Genomic DNA, 27,776 nt, shown 5'->3' on the forward strand with positions numbered 1-27,776 from the left:
GTCGTAGTAGTAGTAGTAGTAGTAGTAGTAGTAGTAGTAGTAGTAGTAGTAGTAGTAGTAGTAGTAGTAGTAGTAGTAGTAGTAGTGCCGTTGTTTTTAAGAGCACAGTAATATGCAATGTTAACCAAATAGCACATACTGTGTTCTTTAATAAAACGACAGTAGTAGTAGTAGTAGTAGTAGTAGTAGTAGTAGTAGTAGTAGTAGTAGTAGTAGTAGTAGTAGTAGTAGTAGTAGTAGTAGTAGTAGTAGTAGTAGTAGTAGTAGTAGTAGTAGTAGTAGTAGTAGTAGTAGTAGTAGTACAACTACTATTGGTAGGGGTCATATTCGGCTGCACGATCGAGTTGTTCTTGAAGGCCAAGATTAGCTGACCGTGACCGAGTACACACACGCACACATCCGCACAAACATAATACACAGTCACTCGCATCGCTCCCTAAGAACAATAACTCTAAGAGATTTTTTTTCTGTAAGCAGTTATCCGCCCTTGGGCTAGAGTCATTTTCGCGTGGATAGAGTCGAGACAAACTCCTAGAGTGTTTTAAGCGGCCGCGAGACAAACTCTAGAGTGTTTTTAGCGGCCGCGAGACAGACTCTAGAGTAGGGGAGGGCATCCGGGTCACCAAAAGGTCATCGACGCTTTAGGTTTTGAGAAGTCAGGTCATCGACGACTGAGAACTTCCCGACCTCCACTTAGTTCTCGATGCTTTTCTCGTCTCGAGAATCTTGGTCGTCGATGCTTCTCGTATTGAGTCCCGAGTCTCGAGACTATACTGCGTGAGCGTCGCACGCGTTACTAACAATGTGTACTATCTGCATTGTTCACCCCTCTCTCGTCGGCGATGATTCCAGCGAAGCTCGAGACTTTTTTGCGTCTCGATGCTTTTTTGAGTCTCGAGACTCAAAAAAGTCTCGAGCATCGCTCTAGTCATCGGTGCTTTCATTCAATACCTAGTCATTGGTATTGGGTATTGACGTTATATCATATTTTAAACAGCTAACAAAACACAAACGTCGTAAATAGATCAAAATGGTTATAGGTATCAATGTTTTATTATTATACAAAGTGAATTTATTTAATGTATTTTAAGTTTTAATACAAAAAAGCCATCCAAGCTCAGTTGAAGTGCTACTTCTCGGGAATTCCCGACTTTTCCTTGGTCATCGAGTTCGGGAAGTTTTGAGTGTTGGTGGCCGATGACTTGAGGTATCATCGAGACTTCCGCTCGACACTACTCTAGAGTTAGCCTCGCGGCCGCAAGACTAACTCTAGTGTGTGCCTCGCGTACGCCAATTTAACTCATATTTTTTGGTAGAGTCATTCTCGCGTGGTACACCGGAAAATACAGCTGTGTATTCAGTGCACTGGTGGACGGAAAACACAGTTCCTTCAATCTTTCATCAATTGAAATCGAAAGTAAACAGAAACTATGAATATTGATCATTGATAGAGATTTTCCCATTGAAGAGAGACCAAATTATGAGTATAACCAAAGAGATTTAAGGTATCATTTCTCTTTTAAAAAAACAACCCTACAATACATTACCCGCGTACCGATTTCCTATTACGCTGTGATACTGTGATTATTCAGTAGACGTGACCGAGGTAATTTGGTTAAAAAAAAATCAAATTGGATTGAGCTCAATGACTCAATGAAACCTTCTACTAGACTAGAGTCTAATATTATTATAAAGTGCTTTTCAATACGATTCTAATGATACCAACATTGTGAAAATCAGACAAGCAGAAGAAAAGTTATGTAGCTAGATTCATTTATTTATCTACGTCCATGTCAAATTTCATCAAGATTAAAGGCAGCGCAGTATGTTTAATTTTGGCCACAAGTGACCAACCCTCTTTTCTCCATGCTAAAGTCCCGTTTCAATTAGTCAGTTTATTGAGAGGTTGTTCAGTGGGGGAATTCTCAGTCACAGATTTTGAGCTTTTTGCAATAGTAAATTTTGAGTAGTAAAATGATCATAACTTGGAACCGTTTATCCTATACGGTCTAGATCTAAAAAAGTAAGGTATCATCATATTAAATGGTTTTTAAAGGCCTATCTATCTGTCTATGTAAAAATTAATTATTAATTTTTATTTTTGAAAAAATATCAAATAAGCCTACTTTGTGACATGAAACTGTTGCATATACCTGTAGTAACCACCACTTGGATTTCAAAACTGGCCTAAGATGGCCGCTAAGATTTGAATTTGAGTGAGGATTTTTCTGGAACGAATTCATGGATGCATTATATACAGTTTTGCCCTGAATTTAATTTTACTAAAAAGTTAAGATGTTAAATCACGTGCCGTCACTGAAATTTTGATTTACAATTAAAAAAATTATCCAATCTAAATTATACCCTATTTTATCTACAATCAAAAGATATACTAAATTGGCATTGGTTTAAAAATAAACAACATCAAACGATAGCGTAATTAGTCCTGAAGAAAATAAGACATAAATCATTAAAATTGAAATCCATCCATAAACAAAAAATATATGGAATTTTTTCTGAGACCCATCACTCAAAAGTCCAAAAATCAGGTCACTGCCACTAGGCCATTTATCATCTCACTGCCTCCTGTCAATAATTACCACCAATGCAGAGCGGCACATCTAGAAGAAACAAGATTTTATTTTGAATTTTATAATAATAGTAATTATTTTAATATTATCATTCTCTCATGCAGGTTGTCTTCAGAATATTTTCACCTTTAACGCACTGCTATAAACGTAACAAATAACAGACTTACAATGTCAGAAAAGACGGGCAAGGAAGATGATGCCCTTCTGTTGGAATATCTCATCGGGGAGAAACGGCCAAAAAAGAATATCGAAATAACTTCTGACGATGAAGATATGCTTCTTCTGTCTTCTTCTTCTTCTACCTCGTATTCTTCTTTTCCTTCTTCTTCTTCTCCTGTGGAAAGTAAAATGAAGAAAATTGACTCTTCTCCAAGTGCTGGATCTAGTGGTAAAAGTAAAACAAAATCATCTCCGAAAGTTGTTGAGCTGAACTCTAGCACGAGTAATATCATCATAGAGGATAGCAGCGACTCTGCTGAGGAAGGTTTGGAAGACAGTAATAGTAACAGTGTGGAAGTTATAGACAGTGAGGATGAATTGGAAGAGGAGCTGGATGATGAAAGTGACAGTGAAGAATCTCTGGCTGCATATCTTGATGGCAAAGTGGAAATATTTATGGCTCAGGGTTCTTTCTTTATTTGGAATGTTGAAGGTAAGCCATGCGACTGTTTTTGTCTGTTTTCATTTCGTGCGGCTATGTGGTCTTGTGGTATGAAACTCGTTTTGTGATCGGAAGGTCCTCGGTTTGAGCCTTGCTCAGCACATAGTTGACAAGGCTCTTTACTTACACTCTCTCACTGTACTCAGGTGTAAAATAAGTAAGAGCATTGTCTTTGTCGGAAAAAAACATTTTATAATGCCTAACAGGTGTCATGTCTCGTAGTAGTAGTTTTTGTTGTTGTTATTGGTAAAAACAGTAGTAATGGAAGAAGAAGAAATAGTATTCATTGTTGTAGATGTTCTTGTGGTGTTGGTGGTTGTGATTGTCGAAGTAGTTGTAGTAGTAGTAATTTTTCAACCTTTTTATGTTTCTTTTGAAAATCTCTGTATAATGGAACAATGTACAGGACAAAATATACAGTCTGTTAGGCATTTGGGGCAGTCCGTTCGGCATGTGGTTTTCATCAAAAGATAATGCTGTTTTACACCTGGATGGCTCAGTCTGCTTATATAGGCAACATCATCATCATATCTTGTCGCGCCAGTGAGTCAGCCAGTCCCGGGCAGTCTGGTTGCATTCCCTCAGGTCAGCATTGGTGCAGTGAGGTCCCAGCGAGCATTCGGACAGGATGTGGTCCATTGTCTGTCTGGGGTGACCGCATGGGCAATCAGTGCCCGGTGAGATTTTCCATTTAAAGAGGTTGGTGGCGGTGTTTCCCACCTTTGCTCTAGCTCTGTTCAACGCCACCCAGTTTTTTCCCTTGAGGTCTGTGCCTGTTGGGAGCTTTTCTGTCGGGGGCTGGAGGGCATCGTTTGCTGTCTTGTCCCATTCTACCCATTTGTCCAGGCGGTAGAATGCTGAGTGGTCTGGGTGAAGGCTCTCTACTGTGAGGAAGCTTTTCCTTGATTTGAGCCTGCTTTTGGGGCAATTGTGGTCATGAAGGGGGTGTCTCTGGTCCATTTCCTGTTTGTATTTTTGTATTTGGGCATGAGTTTCCCTCCGGATGTGTGGTGGGGCTATTCCTGCTGCACGGTCGACCAGTGGTAATGGTGTTGCTCTCAGCTGGCCCGTTACGATCCGGCAGGCGTTGTTGAGCTCGGGGTCTAGCTTGGAGGCATGGCATGATCGGGCCCATACAGCTGAGCAGTACTCCGCAGTTGAGTAGCTGAGGGCCAATGCTGTGGTCCTTAGAGTTTTAGGGTCAGTTCCCCAGTTCATGTTTGCCAGCTTTCCAAGGAGGGCATTACGCGTGGACACTTTTGCCTTGGTCTTCCTCACGTGTTCTCTGAAGGACAGAGTCCGATCAAGCGATAGGCAACATCATTCGACGGAAACCGCACTTGTTAGGTTTGTTAATGATCTCTTCTCTGTTATAGACAATGGTTCATTTTCTTTGCTGAATTTGCTTGACCTATCGTCTGCTTTTGATACTATTGATCACAATCTTCTTCTCAAACATCTTGAAATTACTTATGGCGTGTCTGGTGCAGCGCTTGATTGGTTTAGGTCATATTTGTTTAATCATAAACAGATTATTACGGTGGATGAATATAGATCTGAGGAAATCTTTCTTGATTGTGGGGTTCCCCAGGGTTGAGTACTTGGACCCGTTCTTTTTGTTCTGTACATTGGCCCTCTGTCTAAAATCATCAGAAGTTTCGGTCAGTCTTACCATCAATATGCTGATGATATGCAATTGTACTGCGTTTCCAATACGAGAAATTTACAAGAAGTATCAGCCAATAGTAAAAATTGTATCCAAAGTGTTAAGAAATGGATGAATGAGAACAGACTGAAACTGAATGATGATAAGACGGAGGTGCTGTATGTGGGGAACAGGGAGTGGAAATGTGAAACAGATTTGAAGTTGGGGGATGCCTCCATTCAAATTGTTGACAAAGTGAATAACCTTGGCACATTTTTAGACTCTGGACTGTCGATGGAGCATCAGGTTAATAATTTGGTTAGATCTCTCTTTTTCCAACTAAAAAAGATTGCTTCCATTAGACGGTTCATATCTGAGGATGTGACCAAGCACCTGGTTGTGTCCCTCGTACTATCGAAATTGGATTATTGTAATGCTCTGTTGTTTGGCGTTTCGCAATACAATCTGAGACGTCTTCAGATTGTCCAAAACACGCTGCCAGACTAGTATTCATGAAGCGTAGGTGCGACTCTGCCGGACCTCTACTTCATGACCTGCATTGGCTGCCTGCTGAGAAAAGGATTAAATTAAAAGCTTGTGTTTTAGTATATCATTGTCTTGAAGGTACTGCCCCTTCCTACCTTTCGGAACTAATTGAAAGATATTCAAAACCTTGCCCATTACGTTCGGCCAGTGATTCTACAAAACTAATTGTCCCTCGAATTTGGAAAAATGCTGGAATGAGATCCTTTTCTCATTTCTGACCCTTTATTTGGAACGCCTTACCGCAGAGCATTATTGAAAAATAATCTTTGTCTATTTTTAAACGCTCGCTTAAAACATATCTGTTTCGATTTTAGTAGATGGCATGAGAAGCAAGATAGGTTTGGTTTGTGTTGTGTGTTGTGTTGTGTGTGTGTGTGTGTGTGCTTGTGTGTGTAAATGATTATGTTTCAGCCAAAGTAATTTGTAATTTAAGCGCTTAGAGTCTGGTGTCTTGGAGTTATTGCGCTATATAAGTTTTCAGCATTATTATTATTATTATTATTATTATTATTATTATTATTATTATTATTATTATTATTATTATTATTATTATTATTATTATTATTATTATTATTATTATTACTATGGCTCCCAGATTTGATGTTCATTCCAGATGGGTTGAGGGGAAAGTTGCAGTTAAGCTGTCTAATTTCGGGTTTGCTTCCTTGAACCAAATTTAGGTCTTGTGTAAGTCTAATAATATTATATGATATATATCATTTCACAATAATGACATACCACGTATGCGTTTAAGAGATATAATTGTCTATAAATAAATTAATTGAAAGGGGTGTTTACCATACAATAAGTTTAATCTGTTTAAATTTGAATGTTAAAAAAATGGTTTATACTTGACATTAGCCTAGATTATGATTTCCTATTTCAAATTCCTATTTTCAAATTTATAATTCCACTCTTGTTAGATTTATATGGTATTTTTTTTTTAGGTTTTGAGATTTTTTATATAGCGCAATATCCACTAAATGTGCTCAAAGTGCTTTACAAGGGGTCCCTGGCCAACAGCAACATTTAACATTTAGGACAAGACATGACGCCTGTAAGGCGATATTATAATTTTTTTTGGACAGGAACAACGCTTTTAACGGCCAGATACTCATTTTACACCTGAGTACGGTGAGAGAATGTGAGTAAAGAGTCTTTTCCAAGGACTTAACTATGCGCCGAGCGAGGTTCGAACCCAGGACCTTCCGATCTGAAAGCGAGTGTCATACTACTAGACCACATAGCCGCAATATGGTAATGGTAGGCCTGTAAATCTCAAATTTTAAACTTTTCTTTATTTTCCTTTTATGGTTATTTTCATATTTTCAATTTCCATCCATTTTAGATATTCATATGTTGAGAGAGGAATGTAGAATCGTTGGAAAGCTGGTAGGATGTCTACCTCGAGCGCCTCGTCAGAACAACCAGCTGGGTTTACCATTACAGCTTATGCCAGAGGAAGCCAAGCTGTTGGAAGAGATTGGTGAGAGCGTTTTCGGATGTATAAATTCTCATCACGATAAATGTTAACTCACTCAACCCTAACACCGACAATATCTGTGGTTTACCCAGGTTGCTTTTACCTCATGCCTATTTATTGCATTTTTCTGAGACAAATTATAGGCGTAGTCTAGTGTTGGGTTATTTGATCGCTTTTACCCGATCGACGTTCAAGCGCCAAGCCACGATTCAGCGTCCGATCTCAATGCCGGAAGAGCGAGTTAGTAAAACGATCGAGTTAGTAAAACGATCGGGCGGGTTGTGAGCTTGAGACGAGCTTGAGACGATCTTGACATGTGAGACGAGCTTGAGACGATCAGGATCCGAGCGAGCGGAGGGGTAACGAGTGTTTTGAATCATTTGAAACGATCACAGTTTGCCATCGGATACTAATCGCCAACGTTTGCACACGGTAGTCTGTGGTTCTTCCACAGCCCTCACTCCTTGTCAGATGTTAGTGTGTCTGGGTGGCAGGGAAATTCGTATAGGTGTATCACGTGTGTGACAAGACTTCATTAAACCTACTAAAGTTTGACTATCACACACACACACACACACACACACACACACACACACACACACACACACACTAAGTTTATTTCTATGACACACACGCATCCATCTATCAATGAACACTCCTACAGTAGTGCGGCTATATGGTCTAGTCATGACGTAACTATAGTACTCTAGTCGGCCATGGGTCTAGTGCATTATAATGGTCTAGTGGTATGACACCCGCTTTCGGATCGGAAAGTCCTGGGTTTGAGCCTCGTGCTCGGTGCATAGTTGAGTCCTTGGACAAGACTCTTTAGTCACATTCTCTCACCATACTCAGGTGTAAAATGAGTACCTGGCCGTTAACAGCGTTGTCTTTGTCTGAAAAATTGTAATATTGCCTAACAGGCGGCATGTCCCGTCCTACATATTAAATGTTGCTGTTGACCAGGGACCCCTTGTAAAGCGCATTTAGTGGATATTGTAAAGCTCAATTTTTTAAAGTAAAACATTAGCTTTGAATATGGAATGTTTCAATTTTAGATGCCTGTGTATTCTTTGTTAGTTCCCATCATCATCATCATCATCATCATCATCATCATCAGGGGCAGCGGTACGGTCTTTGGTTGGCACCCGAAAGGTACCGAGTTCGATCACCCGCCACTGAGTGGTCTTGAGCAAGTCACCTTGCCCTAACTAAATTTGCGGCGCTGCACTGCGGCTGTCGCTTGGGTTATTCCAGTCTTCCCTTAGAATAGACCCGAAAGACGAATCTCCCCTCTGGGATGAATAAAGGGAATTATGTTTAATTTATTTATCATCACCATCATATCAGCGGGATCATCATCATCACCACCACCACCACCACCACCACCCTAATAATAATGGATAAAATAAATATCAACACATTTCAATGTAATAATCTATCTAAAATCAGTCAGTGCTAAAAGACCCCTTTGATTTCTTTGTCTAATTCGTTCCATACTTTTGGAGTCCCGACAAAGAAAGATTTTCAGCTAACTATAGTTTATATATGGGAACATTAATCAGTCGTTTATATTGGAATCGGAGTTGTCTAGCAGGTGTATTAGTTTAAAGCGGATTTCCAAGGATTTACCATGCTCAATGAACTTCACGATATTTAATTTAATTTATTCCTCCGGCACGCCATATCGACCATACATCCATTTCGTACAGTAGGTACAGATCGCTGTTTGGAGTCTTTTTGTATTAAAGCTCTTTACAATACCCGTCATTGCTTATAAGATAGGAATACATTCACACTTGAGTCAAGTGCCTTACACACGGACTTAACGTCTGGATCACAATTTTCAACAATCACTGTCACTCATCCGGCCATTGACAAGGCTTGATTTTGTGACAAGAGACACCGTACCACTGAGCGACCGAACAAATAATCACCATCTGCGCCATCGTCATCATCATCATCATCATCATCATCATCATCATCATCATCATTATCATCATCTTCATCACAGCCTTAACAGCCAGCAATACCACAATCATCATCTTCAGGTCCGGTCTATCCGTGTGGGGGGAGGGGGTGGAACCTGCTAAAATATTATCATTTTAAAAACAGAAACAGATAATCATCATCATCATCATCATCACCATTCATTGTCGACGGCATCGTTATCATCGTGTCCGGGGCAATCCGTGTGTGTCTGGGGTGGAACCTGCTAAATATTATTATTATCTACCTACCTAATAAAAACACACCATTCTTGTTCATTTATTTTTCAAATAATGAAAGGCACGAGCTTTCCCCCCCCCCCCCCCGGCACACACAAGAGGCGATGACGACCAGTGACAAATGGGAGGTGGGGGCGGCCGACAACTTTTGGCGCAACATAAATATGAAATGTTAAGGTGACAGCGGGATGGTGGTGGTGGGGGGGGGGGGGGGGGGGTGTGGGGGGGGGGGGGGTCTCAACCTTTCACCATCAACAACTGTTTGATGGCGTGTGTATGTGTGTGTGTGTGTGTGTATGTGTGTGTGTGTGTGTGTGTGTGTGTGTGATGCGACAAACGATCATAATCAAGGCTGCCAGACAGCCAGATTTCTTCTTGCCCAAGTAGTCAAATAGACCCCAAATAGCCAAACACCACAAGCATTCTGACTCCCTTGAAAAACTCATTGGTTTTGATTAACAAAACAATCGACTGCAGTTGGATAAACTTATCTTTTCATTTTTTTAAAAATAAAAGATTTTTAAAAAAAATGAATAATAATAGAAAAGCGTTTCTTAGTAACCAATTTTGAACTTGGCCATCTGGCAGCCCCCATCATAACCAGCTGCAGTCAAGCCAGCAACAGACATAAGAGATGGAGGGGTCTGTGAAGTTTACTGTGGCAAACGAGATGCTCATGTTTTTTTTTTCAAACGAATCACTGCTCGATGACGTCACTGACTCGAAACCCGCCTGAAACCTGCTCGATTTTAGAGGACTCGATCGAAAACCCGCTCGATTTGATCGTTTCAAGCTCGACCCAAGGCTAGCGTAGTCTCAAAGATAATGTTATTAGTTTTTACATGTTAATGATATTTTAAACTATGCTCATGCTAATTTTTTATACAGTATTTCTAATTTTGAAAAGTAGCAAAAATCTCTAGGATTGAGTTAAATAACTTGATATGTCTATTGGGAGTGAGAGTGAGAGGAACAACAATAGGAAATGAAATGGAAGCTTCGATTTATTAAACAAATATGGATGTTTCAGGTTTCCCCTTTATCAACAAAACATGATGAATGAAACACTAAGGACGAGGACGAATGAGAGATGTGAGAATGGCTTTGTTAACTACTAATTCTGTTATGATTCACCTTAACTACACCATTCTTTCATCTCTCATTCGTCCTTTGTGTTTTATTCATTGTGATTTGTTGATAAAGGGGAAACCTGAGACATCCATTTTATGTTATAGTCCTTCAGTGCTATTCAACCCATAGAGCCGGAGTTTATCCCGGTTTCTATAGCATGAAACGGACAATAGCAATTGCTTGCCATCCTTTGGCTTTGGATAGGACGCTAGTCTATCGCAAAATACTTTCCGCCAAAGCTAACAGACTCAGCTATCCATTCTTTTCCTGGGTGGACAGAAAAAATTTGGACTGCACCCTGGGATCGATCTCGGTCCCTTTGCATGTGAAGAGAGTGCTCTATCAACTGAGCTATCGGACCCCCCCCCCCCCCAATATTATGTTATCATTCAATAAATTGAAGCTTCCCTTTCATTTCCTATTGTTATTTATTTCTTCAAGTTTCAAGCAGCAACATTTTCATTATTGAGCGTGAGATAAAGCAACATTGACATTAAAAAATAAAAAAATAAATAATAAAATTCCCTTTATTGATCCCTTAAAGAATTTTGTCTTTGTGCCTATTTCAAAATTAAATGTTATTACATGATGGAAAAATTTATCATCCTGTGATAACATTCCTTGTGTGGTACAGTGCAACCTCTTAGTAGTAACTTCCCCTGAATAGCAACATGAAGCCTTGGTCCCAATTTTTTTTCTTCTATATATTGTAAGTAACAAAAACCTCAATATAGCGACATACATTTGAATCGGCAATTGGAAGCAGAAGTTGTGACATTACACCTTCCCCTCTTCCTGTTCAAACCTTCTTGGAAGTGTGTATCTTGTCCTCTGCACAATTGATCAACAATGAATAGTTTCGTATTAAATCATGAGTGGGCCTAATTATTTTAGTAGCTGTATAGGCAGATGCTTGATGCTTTTGATTACAGTTTGTAAAAGAGTGAGGATGGATTATCTTTATCGCTGACCAGCATTTATTTAGGCTAAAAAAACAAACTTGAGCACCAAATGTGCTCAAAGCGCTTTACAAAGGGTCCCTGACCAATAGCAACACATACCATATAAAATTAGACATGACGCCTGTTACAGGTGATAATACAATTTTCTTCCCAACAGAGACAAAACTGTTAACAGCCAGGTACTCAGTTTACACCTGAGTACAGTGAGAGAATGTGAGTGAAAAACCTTTTTCAAGGACTCAACTATGCACCGAGCGAGGCTCGAACCCAGGACCTTCCGATCCAAAAGCGAGTGCCATACCACAAGACCATATAGCCGCATAAGCTAAGAATAGGATGCCATCATTCTGAAACTAGAAGATCAGTTGCACAATATATGTATCAGTCCTCTGGAGGAACGGTTTCACAATAGGATTCAATCGTCTGATGTCACGTCCGCCCAGCAACGAGCAGCTTGGTTCTAAACAAAGAAAATCAATACTTTTTATTCTTCATGCTGGCTAAAACGTTTTCAAATGTCATGTGATCAGATTTATAATGTTTTTCTTCTCTGGATACTCGTCGGAGAAGTATTTCATAAGGGCGTCCACCATTGTTCCGATAGTTTAGAACCAGTTACTAAGTTACTAGGTATCATTGCAAGGGAAGTGACATCACGACTGTTGAAGCGTATTCCCACGAGATTGGAGCCAAGTACTTTGACATCACACTATTGTTCCCTATTGAAATCCACACTTGATACAAAAATTAGTGGGTTTTTTTGTGTTTGTTTTTTTTTTCAACCAATGCAATGTCCTTACTTGGTCCTTATAGCTAATAACAATATTAATACAGCTGTACTCACACAGGTCCCAAGCCTGGATAAAGTACAGAGAGAAAATGTGCGACTATGTGGTATAGTGGTACGACACTCGCTTTTGGATCGGAAGGACCTGGGTTCAAGCCTCGTTCTGCGCATAGTTGAGTCCTTGGAAAAGTCTCTTTACTCACATTATCTCACTGTACTTGGGTGTAAAATGAGTACCTGGCCGTTAACAGCATTGTCTCTGTTGGGAAAAAAAAATTGTATTATTGCCTAACAGGTTCTACATGTTACATTTGCTGTTGGTCAGCAACCCTTTGTAAAAGCACTTTGAGCATGTTTAGTGGATATTGCGCTATATTTTTAAAAATCTCAAGCTCAAAATGGCATTCCAGCAGTAATTACAATCAAATTAATGAAAATACAATGCACCAAAAGAGTTAAAGCATAATTTGTAAACCCTTTGACATCCATCACGGGTCATAAACATTCCTATGTGGTTGTGATGTATCGAATTATAATCATTGGTCTGCGTGTTGCGTTCTATAAACAAGTGTAAAGTAGTGCGGGGCGGTCCTTGGCAAGCTTAAGGACCACGGTCCTACGGTCCCTGGGAAATGAAAACCGCAAGGACCGGTCCTTTTCGACATTGAACATTCCTGAGAGATTGTCGGAAGTTCGAACCGTTTTAACCTTTGAGACCGTGGGATCGTTCATTCTTGAACCGTTAAAGACCGCTACACGATGAAAACCGTGGTCTACAGGAGTAAAACACACGGAGTAGTCACACTCATTTCAAATTGTAACCTAATTAGAGAAGAGGGGTGATGCCTTCTTTATTTGCTCACCGTACTTCATTGTTACTTCGATAATTTAATAAAATTTGAAATTTATCCCCATTAACGGAGATAATGGCATCGCCCAAGGCGTTGATCGAGTTGTTCGTGGCGTTGATACACACACGCAACTCCTACCCCCCCCCCCCCTCCCCACATACACACACACATTAGAGGGCAGCGAGCATTGAAGAGTAAGAGAGAGACGTGAAGTTATAATAAGAGGGGGTGGATGCGGTAATAAGTTAATAAGTAATAAGTGGTGTCCATGGTGACTTTTCGCCAGATCTAACAAACCCAGCTACCCATTCACTGCTGAGTAGACAGGGACTCAGAAAAAACTCGACTGCACCGGGATCGATCTCTGGCCCTTTGCGTACAAAGAGAGTGCTCTATCAACTGAGCTATCGGGGTCCCCAAATATTCTATTGGACTTTTTTAAAATACAGACGTTATAACTGGGTTTTTTGGAAGAAAGAAACTAATGAAACTCATATTATTTGATTAGTTAAAACACCAAACGAAATTTTAATATTATTGTATTATTTTAAATGACAACAATGCGATAGAAAGGAGTGGTGACAAGAGATGGACAAAAGAAAACAAAAAATCGGACTTGCTACTTGCTAGGTTCGACACACACACACACACACACACACACACACACAAACACAAACATCTTTAGTAGTCACATGCATTTCAAACAATAACCCATTAGAGAAGAGGGGTCATGCCTTCATCATAGATCATTGTCATTGCGATCATTATGGTGTAGTAAATTTTGAAATTTACCCCGTATAATGGAATCGTCCAAGGCGTGTGCCTCCTGTTCCCCTTATCTCACACACTAAAGGGCGGTTTGCGGAGTGGAGGGAGGTGGTCGTCTGCCTCTATGGTCGTCTGTGTCGTTTAGTGTATGGCAAAGGGGGGTGGGTGTGATTAATTAAGTGGGATGGGTGGTGATTGGTGGAAGATAGGCAACCGAGCCAACGAATCGCTGGGGAGGTAGTATGGCGTGAGACCGTTGAAAGGTGATAAGAAGTGAGGACCGCCGCCGGTCTTCCGCTATCGAACCGATCCGGTTCACAGCTAAAAGACCGTGGGCATTAGTGTAAAGCTCTTGTGTATCAGTTTTAGAAAAAAATAGACAAGATTTTTTTGTTTTTGCATGTTACAGGTTTGTTTTTTTTGTTTTTTGTTTGTTTTTTTTTCACTCAAAATTGATAATTTATATTGTAAAGTTCCCAGAGCTTGTGTTTTACACGAGAATAAGTGCTGTATAAATGTGTTTATTATTATTATTATTATTATTATTTTATTATTATTTATTATTATTATTATTATTATTATTATTATTATTATTATTATTTATTATTATTATTATTTGTTTAATTTGTATAATTTACTTGCTTGTTCCTACAGAGGCTGCATGCATAGTGGAGGAGATAGCTAGTCACCCCGATGACATCACAGCATTGAGGAAAACTGCATTTAAATCTTTGAGGGAGGAGAATTATAATATACAGGTAAAAAAAAAACAACTGGATTTATATAGCGCAATATCCACTAAATATGCTCAAAATGCTGTACAAGGGTTTCCAAGCCAACAGCAACATTTAACATGGAGGACGAGACATGATGCCGTTTAGGAGATATTACAATTTTTTCCCTGACATATATTTTTTCCCGCTGTTAATAGTTAGGTACTCATTTTACACCTAAGTGCATGAGAGAATGTGAGTAAAGAGCATTTTCCAAGGACTCAATTATGCGTGGCTCAGAGCGGGGCTTGAATGCTGTACCTACCAATCCGAATACGAATGTCATACCAGTTGACCACATAGTGGCACGGTAGACATTGCTTAGAGGGAGTAGATAGTTAATGAATTATGGGAAACAGAATTATGTGGGGGTTTTTTTTAGTTATGTTGTTACAAATAAGGGTCAATATCTCACTTGGTAGGGTTTTAAACTCGTTTCACACATTTCAAACTCAAAGGGATCGATCCTGGGTGAAGTAGGGGATTTTTTAATGACTTTTCTAGTAGCAATCTGTTAGATTTGGTGGAAAGTACTTTGCAATAGACAAGTGTCCTATCCAATGGGTGGCCAGCAATTGCTATTGTCCATTTTACACTATAGAAAGGAGGATAACCACTGGCTCTTTGGGTCAAATGGCTCTGAAGGACTACTTAAAAAGATACTAATTCATTGCTTCAATTTGACCCTTAACTCTCTCGAGTTCACCATTATTAAAAATGGAACAAATTTGTTCGATTTTCCATTTATCTGAACTTGAGAGAAGTACAGTGTTACCAACTCTGGCCCATGTACATCTAAGAATTTTAAGTGCTTGTAAATTGTGGACCACTTAAATAAAAATGTTGATTGTTCTCGTGCGGTATTATCATTTTAGCACTTGATTTTCTTTATTTATTCCTTCTTCTTCTTCTTTCAGCTTATCCTGCAGTTTGCAGGGTTGCCATAATGAATGACTGGGTGGGGATCCTGACCTCTCATAGCGGGTAGGGAGGTACATACTGTGTCTTCTATCCCCTTATATCTGTTTTCCAACATGCTTTGTGTCTTTGTCTTGGAATGAGGTTACTTGGTTTTGTCCTGGCCCTGGTTGGAGTCCTGGCTGGGAGGGAAACAGTCAAATGCATAGTTATTGTTTTGGGAGATGATATTTTTTTCCTTGTAAATCATCTCTTTGTTATGTATTATTATATTTGTTATTTTTAATGTATAGTGTAAGCATTTAAGTGTATTCCTCTTTGTTGGATTTTGTGCTTGTGTCCGGGTGAGACTTATAGGCGATCTCAAACTAAGTTCATTGGTGGTATGCTCTTGGAATCTACATCTGATCCCTCTTTGTTCCTAGTTCCCCTTTGTCTTACTTTTTCTTTGGTGCTTTAATTGTAATTCTAGAACTTTTTACTATCCCATTTTCTTCCTTTTTACTGGCGCTGATATAACCTAAATGTGTTGCAAGCGCTGTAAAACCCTTAAAAAGAAAAAAACAAAACCATAATGAATGCCACATTTCCATGCATCTAGGTTCAGCGCATCATCTTCCTCCAGGCCGAGTTCTTTCATATCATCCTTTACCTTATCCCACCATCTAGTCTTTGGGCGTCCCTTTTTCCTCTTTCCAGCTATTTGTAAGTCCAATACTTTCCTTCCTACGTACTCCCTCCCTCTCTCATCTCTTTACATGTCCGAATCATTTCAATCTATCTTCTCTCATCTTTATTGATACATTCTTCACTTCAGTCAACCTACAAATTCGTTCATTTCTCACTTTATCTTTTCTTGTCCAGCCAAGTAACCCATCTCAACATCCTCATTTCTGCCATCTCAACCTCTTTATCTTGTTTCTTTGTTGTAGATGCTGTCTCTAGTCCATATAACATTGCTGGTCTTACAACTGTTGTATATATTTTCCCCTTCAGCTTTGCGGATATTCATTTGTCACACGTAACTCCAGTTACCTTCCTCCAATTATTCCAGCCTGCCTGTATCCTCTTCTTAACCTCCATCTCATTGCCCCCATCTCTTTGAACAGTTGTTCCTAAGTATTTGAATTGGTTTGTCTCTGGCACATCCTCTTCTCTTATCTTTATTGGTGATTCTGCTCTCTGTTGTCCGATGCAGTAATACTCTGTCTTCGATTTGCTTACCCTTAATCCCCTCCTTTCCAACACCCGTCTCCAACCCTCCAGTTCCTTTTCCGCCTCAGCGTTTGTATCATTCAAAAGTACAACATCATCCACATACATCATGTTCCATGGTGCCTCTCGCTGAATGGGGTCTGTTAGGACATCCATTACTATTGCAAACAGCTGTGGGCTGAGAGCAGATCCCTGGTGTAATCCAACTCTTACCTTAAATGGATCAGTTGGGCCAACAGATTTCCTCAACACTGTTTGTTTCCTTTGTACATGTCTTGGATGATTTTTATTTATTTCTCTGTTACCCCCTTTGCTCTTAGACAGTACCACATTTCTTCTCTTGGTACCCTATCAAATGCTTTCTCCAGGTCAATGAATGCGCAATGTAACTCTCTTTACCTTTATATGTCTCGGCGGTCACTTTTAGGGCAAATATAGCATCCGTTGTACTTTTACCAGTTACAAATCCAAACTGTTCTTTACTTATGTTTACATCTTTTCTAATCCTCTTATCAATTACTCTGTCCCATATCTTCATTGTATGGGTCATTAACTTGATGCCCCTATAGTTGCCACTTTCTCTTTCTGTAAGATGTCATTGAATAACCATACCACGAAATTTAACCATTCATCTCCAAGTGATTTCCAGACTTCTGCTGGTATCTCGTCTGGTCCAACTGCTTTCCCCTTTTTCATCTTGCGCACTGCATCCCACACCTCGTTCTTGCTTATCTCATCTACTATCTTCTCTTTAGGTTGTATAACTGCACTTGTCATTCTCTTCATTCATGAGGTGTTCATAGTATGTTTTCCATCATGCTCGGATCTCTTCATCTTTGTCCAATATTCTTCCATTCTCATCTTCGGTCATCTTAATATGTTGTATATCTCTCCTATTCTTGTCCCTCTGTTTTGCTATTCTGAAGATATTTTTCTGGCCTTCTTTACTTTCTAATTGCTCACATGGGTGCCAGTTTTCCGGTTCATGCCAGAATTCCGGTTTCGCGATATCTTGAAGTCAAATACCTCCGGTTTCAGTGTTTTGAGTAAAATAACCTAATAGCATCAGTAAAAATTAGAAAACGTGATTCAACTGCATTGTGAGTATTTCATTATGTATTATAAGTTGGTTTTAAAATCAAATTAATTTCCTCATTGTGTCAATATGTTTGCTGTGTAATCATTTAATAATGGTATAAAAACGGTGATGAAATAAGAGTAAAGTTTAGGCCGCATTTTCAGTAGGAACATTTTCAGGTTTGGCAAAGTGTTGAGATTTTAGTTTCAGGTTTCAGCACTTCTTCCTGCTGGCACCCATGATTGCTCATACTCATACATATCTTTGAATGTCTCGGACTTTGCTTTTGCAACGGCTCTTTTTGCTTCTTTCTTTGCCTGCTTATATTTATCTAATTTCATAGATCTCTGTTTGTCTCCATGTTCTTCCTTGCTTCCCTCTTTTTCTTTATTGCATCTTGGACCTCTTCATTCCACCACCATGTTTCTTTTCCAGCTTTTTCTTTTCCCGAGCTAACTCCTAGCACTTCTTTGGCCACTTCATGTATTTTATCAGCAGTTCTTTTCCATTCCTTTGGGAAATCGATCAATCTTTATTTATTCCTAGTTTTATTAAATAGCGTTGGAGCACTATATATATATATTGATTAAGTCTCAATACTTTTATTTTCATTCACAGAAAAAATTGTACAAAGAAAGTAGAAAGGAAGAAGTTCGGCAGCATAAAAGTGTGATTATCGAAGGGAAGAAAGCAAAGAAGAGGAAAATTCAGGAATTAGAAAACAAGACAAAATCTGAATCATCAAAAGTATCAAAATCAGAAAAAGACCATTCCTCCATGTCTAAATCAGAACAAGATAATTCCTCCATGTCAAAATCAGAAGATGATTCCTCTATGTCAAAAGCAGAGAAAGATGATTGCTCTTTGTCAAAATCAGATAAAGACAATTCCTTCATGTCAAAATCAGATGATCAAGATTGTAGAAATTCAGAATCAGACTCTAAAATGTGTGACACGTTGCCTGAGGTCAGCAGCAACGAAGATTCAATTAAAACTGGTGCTGGGAATAATTCCATTAAAAATGCTGGAGGAATAGATAATGATAAATATAATGATAGAAAATTGGACTCTACAGACAATGAAATGATGACCCCCAAGTCAAAGTCGGATGGAGTTATGAGTGGTGAAGATAAAGAGATTGATGATGGTGGCGGTGATGGAGATGAACAGGATAACGGTTCAAAGGATGATTGTATCATCGTCAAGGCTGATGACAGCGTAGGTAAAGACGATGTTGAGGATGATGACGAAGATTTTAATGTGGATGAGATGGTCACAGAGGAAACTCATGTGAAACACAGTCTTATTCAATTGTTCACAGGTAATGATTGAAGTTAGTGACCTCTCTCTCTCTCTCTCTCTCTCTCTCTCTCTCTCTCTCTCTCTCTCTCTCTCTCTCTCTCTCCCTCCTCCTCCTCCCTCCTCCCCCCCCCCCCCCCCCCCCCCCCCCCCAATACTAGGAAATGAGAAACCTCGTCACAACTCACTGATGAATAATATCAAAGTGAGAAAATTGAAACGATTTTGAAACTTTAAAGAGACATGTCAGCAGCAGAGAAATACTTTTAGAGGCAAACTTAAATGGAAAATAAAGATGGGAGAACAAAACGACTGATAGGTTTGGGATGACTAGTAGTCCTTACAAGCCATTAAGCCCATGGGGTGAGAGTTTATCCCTGTTTCAATAGTTTGAAACAGACAATAGCAATTGATTGCTACCTTTTGGGTAGGATTGCAATTGAAGTGAGTGCTCTATCAGCTGAGCTAATGGGACCCCCTTGGAAATTTAAGGCTAGATGAGTTTCAATGGACAGATGAAAAGTCTGGAAAGTTGTGTTGGAGGCTACAGTTGAAAAGGCTTGTTTTACTTGATGTGGAACTTTGAAGGCAATGAATGGGCAAGTCTTTGTGTTGTAGTATGCATCATAAATCCTCCCCCACCTCCCTCCCCCCAACTAATATTTCCGTCCCCTCTCGCACAAACTAAAGGTAATACGAGAGAAGAAGAATGTGTGTATGTAATGTATGAGAGAAAAGATAAACACACAGAGAGAGAGAGAGAGAGAGAGAGAGAGAGAGAGAGAGAGAGAGAGAGAGAGAGAGAGAGAGAGAGAGAGAGAGAGAGAGAGAGAGAGAGAGAGAGAGAAAAACTAGAGGTGCCTAAATGAGTCAATATAATGGAGAGAAAGATAAAGGGAGTAAATGTGACTCATAAATAAGGGGACAATACAAAACAAACGATGTTTCGGCCTATGGCCTTTTTCAAGTAAACACGACATATATATATTATATATATATATATATATATATATATATATATATATATATATATATATATATATATATTAAAGGAGAGAGAGAGAGAGAGAGAGAGAGAGAGAGAGAGAGAGAGAGGGAGAGAGAGAGAGAGAGAGGAGAGAGAGAGGAGAGAGAGAGAGAGAGAGAGAGAGGGGGGGGGGGGGGGTATGAGAGATCTTTTTATGTGCTAAAATTAATTTAAGCTTTTTGTTAGCTCACTTCTAGGTCATTATTTTTACCTTTTTAAATTATTATCAGCTTATTTGGTTTTAAAAATATTCATTAATCTATCGCAATACCCAATATAAATTTCTAGAAGTGGATAAGTGAAGTGGAGTAGTGGATGGCGTTGACTGTATAGCATACCTCTCGTGGCCAGGCAGAGTTGTCGTACCAGTAAGGTCATGGGTTCGAGCCCCCATCATCATGAAGTTTTTTTTTTTCTTCTCGATCGTCTTCTGGCACTTTCTACTGTTATGAATAAAGTTCCATCTGATTTTATCTTATTATCTTATCTCATCCTCCATTCCCCAGAAAACCCATGGAAGGAAAGTGTTAGGAGACCAAAACACTGGGTCTATCCTCTGTCGCAAAAAGAGTTACTGCGTTATGAGGTGTTTCGTGATCTTTGGAAGAAAGGTTACTTCTTGACCTCAGGTTCAAAGTTTGGTGGCGACTACTTAGTTTATCCAGGTTTGTTTGAAAAGATTTTGGATGGTTGAAACAAACTTGCCTACTACTACGAAGAATTAGTAGAATTATGAAATGTGCGGCCATGTGGTCTAGTGGTATGACACTCGCTTTTGGATCAGAAGGTCCTGGGTTCGAGCCTTGCTCGGTGCATAGTTGAGTCCTTGGAAAAGGCTCTTTACTCATATTTTCTCACCGTACTCAGGTGTAATTACCTGGCTGTTAACAGTGTTGTCTCTGTCCAAAAAAAATGTACTATCGTCGAACAGGCATCATGTCACGTGCTACATAAGTGTTGCTGTTGGCCAGGGACCCTTTGTAAAGCGCTTTGAGCATGTTTAGTGGGTTCCTGGACAACAGCAACACTTAACATGTAGGATGAGACATGACACCTATTACAATTTTTTTAAACAGAGACAGCGCTGTTGACAGCCAGGTACTCATTTTACACCTAAGTATGGTGAGAGAATGTGAGTAAAGAGCCTTTTCCAAGGACTCAACTATGCGCAGAGCGAGGCTCAAACCTTCCGATCCGAAAGTGAGTGTCATACCACAAGACCACATAGCGACCGAATTGACAACCGAATGCATTTATGGGCTTAATCTACAATTGTCGTAATGGAGACGTTTTGTAAAGGAGAAAGTATTGTGTTGATGTGAGAAAATTGGGATCTCTTCAACAGAGCTGCCAACTGTCCTGATAAAAATCAGGACTGTCCCGATTAGACAGTCTGAGAAAAACTTAAAGAAAAAATGAAATTTGACTGTTTATATGTAGGAAATGACCCTTGCATGTCCCAGGGTTATGATTTTTAAAAATAGAAAACAAGACCAAGGAACATAAAAAGCTCTACCAATTCTGGGTCATGACTGTATTTCGTGTTAGGGTGTTGCGTTTTAGCTTTTTGAAATGTTGGCCACTACGCTCTGATGAGACCGTTACAATTCAGGTTACTAGCCTTGTGAATATATACATGATAGACTGATGTCCTACTCAAATAGTAGCAGGAAATTGTTTCTGACTTTTTAAGCCACAGAAATGGGGATAGGTTGAATGAGTCCTATGGCTTTCCATTAGAAGTGGAGATAGATGTGTGGCCCCATAAGGACAAGTGTACCGAGTATGTGTCAATCAGTGTTTACGTATTGATATTGTTTACTTTTCCTCAAAAATTGTTTATTTATTCACATATTCTTTCATTCTCTTCAATTTTTTTTTTTTTTCATTTTCTTGAAAAATTGTATATTTTTTATTGTTTCATTTTCTTCTGCTGAAATGAATCCAATGTTGACATTCCAGGAGACCCTGCCCGATTCCATTCCCATTTCATCGCAATCTGCATCGACAAGACTGTGGATTTGTCATCCCTGGACATCGTCTCCCTAGGACGTCTTGGATCCAACGTCAGGAAAACTGTCCTGCTCTGCGCTTATAATAAATCCCGACAAATAGTCTACACATCTCTGCAATGGACGGGGATTAGATAGCCAAAAATATCATTACAATTTTGTATTACACATCTTCATGGGTCTCAAATTTCCGCTATTTAGCGGATTTCCACTATTTCAATTCCTCTGATATTTTCTTCAGCTTGGGGTCCAGGCCCTCAGTAGACTATATACATTTTCACAAATCATTGTAAACCGTCTGGTTGCAAAGGACTTATTCATGTTTATTAGTGCTTTAATAATTTTTCCCTTTTTTTCCTTCTTCCTTCGCCCATCTCCAGCCTCGAAAATCACCATCTCATTTGTTGTAAATCTTTTGCAAGCAGATTGATAAGTTCTACCTCGAGTACCAGTGTAAGCATTTATTATGCTCTTATGTGCAGCTATGTGGTCTAGTGGTATGACACTCACTTTCAGACCGGAAGGTCCTGGGTTCGAGCCTCACTCGGCTCGGCGCATAGTGGAGCCTTTGGAAAAGGCTCTTTACTCACATTCTCTCACCGTACTCGGGTGTAAAATGAGTACCTGACTGTCAACAGGGTTATCTCTGTTCGAAAAAAATTGTAATATTGCCTAACAGGCGTCATGTCCTGTCCTACATGTTAAGTGTTGCTGTGGGCCAGGGACCCCTTGTAAAGCGCTTGGATTACATTTAGTGGATATTGCGCTATATAAATGATCTAGTTAATATTAAACAGGGATCATGATAGCTCAGTCGATAAAGCACTCACCTTACACACAAAGGGACTGAGATCGATCCCGGTGTAGTCGAGATTTTTTTCTGACCCCTGTACATCCAGCAGTGGTTGGGTAGCTGGGTCTGTTAGATCTGGTGGAAAGAACTTTGCGATAGACTAACATCCTATCCAAAGGGTAACAAGCAATTGCTATTGTCTGTTTCATGTTATAGAAACTGGGATAAACGCCAGCTCCATGGGCTATGATGGAATTTTTAATGGATGTTTAAGTGTTGCTGTTGGTTTGGGACCCCTTGTAAAACACTTTGAGCACGTTTAGTGGATATTGCACTATATAAAAGCTCAAACTGAAGTATCTGATTCTGATTGTTAATTGTTTTTGTATCCATTCCCTTTCATGATCCTTTGAGCAGACGAGTTATCACATCCTTAGTAAGTGTGAGAAAGAGAAATGGACAGAAGACGAGGGATAGAGAAAAAGACAAATGTTTGAGCACATTTAATGGATATTGCACCATATAAATGCTAGTTTTTACTATTTCCTGACATGTGGTTTCTGTGCCATTGATGAAATTTTCCTGTGCAGCTATGTGGTCTAGTGGTATGACACTTGGCTTCTGATTGGAAGGTCCTGGGTTCCAGTCTCGCTCTGAGCCTCACCCTACTCATGTGCAAAATGAGAAACCTAGTCATTAACAGCGCTGTCTCTGTCCGACAAAAACTGTAAAATCGCCTGATGGGCATCATGTCTTGTCCTACATGTTATGTGTTGCTGTTGTAAAGCAATTTGAGCACGTTTAGTGGGTATTGAGCTGTATAAAAGATAATGTTTTAAAATATGAGGGTGGACATGTCTGTACAATTCTGTAACTCAATGTAAAGTATTCATCTCTAAAGTGGACAAGGATTAGATAGCAAAAATATCATTATACTTTTATTGTTATAACTCCAACAGCATCGTATATTGTAACATGTAAAAATTGCAGAGGTTCATGATTGGATGGTATAATTCTGAAAAATGATCGTAAAATGTACTTGACTTACTTGACTTAGATGCCTCGCGTCTCGACCGATAGATCGGGTCGCCTTGGCTGTTTCCAGTATTTCCTGTGTGAGGTGTCTCCAATATTGCCGGTCCTCTGCTAGGGTTCTCAGATTTTCAAGGTCCCCTGCCGTTATGAGACTAATGCTTTGTCCAAGTGTTGTGAGGTTTTTGTTTAGGATCACAGGGAGTGTTGTGATCGGTCTTCCTCTGAAAAGGTTCCCGTGTTTTTGGAAGTATCCCGACATGGCTTGGTTAGCTGGTATGTTTTTGTCCCTGCGTAGTATGTGACCGAAAAGTTGCCATCGTTGTTGTAAAATGTCAAGGGAGATTGGTCTTTCTTTTGTGATCTTATAGAGTGATTCATTTGAGATCTTTTTTGGGTATTTGATGTCCAGTACCCTTCTTAGCTGTGTGCGATGGAAGGCATCCAGATGTTCTTCTTCGGATTTTGTCAACACCCAAGTGCCACAGTTATACAGAAGTACCGGTTTTACAAGAGCACGGTACAGTTTCAGTTTGGTTTTTCTCTTTATTTTGTCACCTCTAATCCATACATTGGTGAGTTTACTGAGTGCAGCATTTGATAGCTGTTTTCTTCTTTGTACATCCTCGGTGTCTCCAATTAGTGACCTGACTTTCTTTGTTCTTTTCCATTCCTCTTTGTTCCTCGATATTGTTGTAAATTCGGTTTTATTGGCATTGACTTGGAGGTTATATTTCATGATGGTATTTTGTATGATGTCTATATTTGCTGGTGTTGATCCAATGAAATCGACATCATCTGCATAGGCGATTTCTCTAGGGATTGCATTCTCAATATGAGTCGTTGGTTTTGGAATGTACAGTATAAATAAATGTTTTGGAATGTACAGTATAAATAAAAGTGGAAATTCAAAATCTACTCTTGAAAAAGACTTTATTATTTCATCGAAAATTACAGAATGCTCTCTGCATGCGCTATGTGGTCTAGTGGTATTACACTCGCTTCAGATTGGAAGGTCCTGAGTTCGAGCCTCACTCAGCGCATAAAGTCCTTGGAAAAAGGCTCTTTACTCACATTTTCTGACTGTACTCAGGTGTAAAATGAGTACCTGGCCATTAACAGCGTTGTCTCTATCAAAAAAATGTAATACCGCCTTACAGGCGTCATGTCTCGTTCTACATGTTGCTGTTGGTCAGGGACTCTTTGTTAAGCACTTTGAGCACGTTTAGGGGATATTGTGCTATATAATTGCTCTAGTTTTTTTGTTTTTTTTTTCCGGGGGGGGGGGGGGGGGGGGGGGGGGGGGGGGAAAGGAGGGTTCTTGCCCTGCCATAGGCATAGAGGTCACTTTCTGTCTTCTATACCCCTATATGTTTTTCAGTTGCTTTCTGTCATTTTCCTTTTCCTGGCCGAAGTCCTTACTGAGAGGGAAACAGTCAAATGTGTAGTAAATCATCTCTCTGTTATGTATTGTTATATTTGTTGTTTTAAATGTATACTGTAAGCATTTGAGTGTATTCCTCTTTGTCGGATCCTGTGCTTGTGTCTGGATGATGGATGAGACCTTTAGTTGATCTCAGACAAAGTACATTGATGGTATGTTTTTGGAATCTACATCTGTTCCCTATTTGTACAATTCCCCATTGTCTTACTTTCTTGTTTGCTTTTAACTCACTCAATCCTAGGGATTTTTGCAACTTTTCAAAGTGGGAAAAAATATATTAAAAATGAGCATGTACATAGATAGTTTTATTCAACTACCTTTAACATGCGAAAACTAAAAACATTACCTTTGATACTACGCCTATAATTTGTCTCAGAAATGTAATAAATAGGCATGGGTTAAAAGTAACCCCGTAAACTACGGACAGAGTCGGTGTTAGGGTTGAGTGAGTTAATTGTAATTTATAATTTTTTTCATATTCCCATTTTACTCACTGAAATGACCTATATGTATTGTAAGCACCATAAAACCCTTAATTCAACCAGCCTTGATCACGGGTTTATCCGTGATTTTCGTTACTACACACTAGCCCACTACACGGATATATCAAACAGTTTGAGCTGCTTGGTTGTTCTGGTATGACATTTTTTTTTTCATCGCTTGCGGCCGCAAAAAAAAAAAAACTGCAGAAAATCCCTGATTTGCATTGCGGCCGCAAAAATCTGCAGCTTTTTGCATTTTTTTTTTTTTTGGTGCAAATTGTCGAGATTTTGAAAGTGTGTGCACCATTTAAAAAATGGATAGAATCGTCTTGCATTTTCCAGGCTTGAACGTAGAAGATACATCGCAGTCTGCTTAAGATAAACTCCTGGCGGACCAGAAAGAAAGTTTGATCTAATTATAGGTTTATTTTATCCAAAAGCTTAAGGGGAACAACTTTTCAACGTATGTTTAATGTATTTGTTGTCCCCCCTTTAATGAATACATATCTCCAGAAATACGCCAAGTTTCCTGTTAAGCTTGGCTAAACTAAAATTGACTTTTTAAATACTTTTATTTGTCTTAAGAGTTATTATTATTATTATTATTATTATTATTATTATTATTATTATTATTATTATTATTATTATTATTATTATTATTATTATTATTATTATTTTTATTATTTTTATTATTATTATTATTATTTTTATTATTATTATTATTATTACTATTATTATTATTATTATTATTATTATTATTATTATTATTATTATTATTAGTATAGTAGTATATAATAATAATAATAATATAATAATAATAATAATAATAATAATAATACACATTTATATAGCGCTCATTCTCGTGTAAAACACAAGCTCTGGGCACTTTACAATATAAATATCAATTTTAAGTGAAAAAAATAATAACAACAATAATAATTCATAGCCAAATCAAGGATTCATATAGAGTCAAGAAAAACAAATACAGTAAAAATGTGTCTTTAGATTCTTTTTAAAAGTAGGTAAAGACTTGCACTCCCTCAGACCACGTGGTAGTTCATTCCAAATCTTGGGGCCGAAACAAGCAAACGATCTATCACCAAATTTTGTTCTTGATCTTTTTTCCGAAATTTTCGTTTGGTCATTACATGATCTTAAAGTGTAATTTTCAAATTTACACATGACCACGTGATCTGTGAGATATGCCGGTGCTATACCAGCCAAACACTTATAAACAAGACACGCTGCTTTGTAATATGTGCGCTTTTCAATGGGCAACCAGTGGAGAGAGGCCAACAAAGGGGTTGCATGATAAAAATTTTTTTTTTTTTTTTTTTTTTTTTTTTTTGCCAAAAACTAATCTTGCTGCACTGTTTTGCAGTAGTTGTAATTGTTTAATAGAAGCCTGAGGAAAGTTGACAAGCAGCGAGTTACAATAATCTAGTTTCGAAAAAATGAGGGAAACAACCAATGTTTTACATGTTCCAATTGCAATATACTGACGGATCGAACTGATTTTCTTCAATTGAAAGTATAAAGATTTACAGAGAGCAGAAATGTGAGCTGACATTCTCATTTCTGAATCAAAATAGACACCCAAATTTTTCAGTCTTTGAAACTTTGATCTTTTCACCCCCAATCAACACCTCAAGACCATCATTCACCTTCAACTGCCCTCTATTTCCCACAATCATCACTTCTGTTTTTGACTCATTCATTTTCAACTTGTTTGCATCCATCCACTCTTTCACATCCGTCACACATTCTTCCACACGTTTCACAATATTTTCGAGATTTTTAGTTTTATCAGTAGCATAAAGTTGCGTATCATCTGCATAGAGATGATAGCGCAGCCCATGACCAGTGATGACATTAGATAATGGAGAAGTATACAAAACAAAAAGAATTGGACCCAAAACAGAGCCTTGAGGAACACCAAAAGACAATGTATGTTGACGAGAAAGTTTATCTAAAATCATAACCTGTTGCTTTCTGCAATCTAAATAAGATTCAAACCACTGCAAGACAGTCCCAGACAAGCCCAAGGTTA

General features: G+C 38.9%; 1 protein-coding gene across 4 annotated transcripts; it reads left to right on the top strand.

Annotated features, from left to right (window-relative positions):
- Nucleotides 1-1,224: 1,224 nt before the first annotated feature.
- Nucleotides 1,225-24,714, top strand: LOC144956552 (tRNA-splicing endonuclease subunit Sen34-like). Of its 4 annotated transcripts, none has more exons than XM_078887124.1 (7): nucleotides 1,231-1,606; nucleotides 2,696-3,243; nucleotides 6,792-6,929; nucleotides 14,308-14,411; nucleotides 18,256-18,958; nucleotides 20,470-20,628; nucleotides 21,926-24,714. In XM_078887124.1, the coding sequence occupies exons 2-7, from the start codon at nucleotides 2,760-2,762 to the stop codon at nucleotides 22,111-22,113; spliced, it is 1,776 nt and encodes a 591-aa protein (XP_078743250.1). In that variant the 5' UTR covers nucleotides 1,231-1,606; nucleotides 2,696-2,759; the 3' UTR covers nucleotides 22,114-24,714. The 4 variants fall into 4 exon arrangements, with proteins under 4 accessions (XP_078743253.1, XP_078743250.1, XP_078743251.1 ...); XM_078887125.1 differs by having other exon boundaries at nucleotides 1,231-1,505; XM_078887126.1 differs by having other exon boundaries at nucleotides 1,231-1,417.
- The last annotated feature ends 3,062 nt before the right edge of the window (nucleotides 24,715-27,776 follow it).

Source organism: Berghia stephanieae, chromosome 11, assembly GCF_034508935.2.
Source record: "Berghia stephanieae isolate SIO BIC M18660-M18661 chromosome 11, UCSD_Bste_1.3, whole genome shotgun sequence".
Taxonomy (NCBI): Eukaryota; Metazoa; Mollusca; class Gastropoda; order Nudibranchia; family Aeolidiidae; genus Berghia; species Berghia stephanieae.

Excerpts from the sequence above, each read along its gene's own strand:
- LOC144956552 (XM_078887124.1), top strand. The coding sequence starts at position 2,760 with ATGTCAGAAAAGACGGGCAAGGAAGATGATGCCCTTCTGTTGGAATAT. Across the intron at positions 14,412-18,255 it reads AGGAGAATTATAATATACAG|AAAAAATTGTACAAAGAAAG; the intron begins GTAAAAAAAAAA and ends TTTCATTCACAG. Across the intron at positions 18,959-20,469 it reads TCTTATTCAATTGTTCACAG|AAAACCCATGGAAGGAAAGT; the intron begins GTAATGATTGAA and ends TCCATTCCCCAG.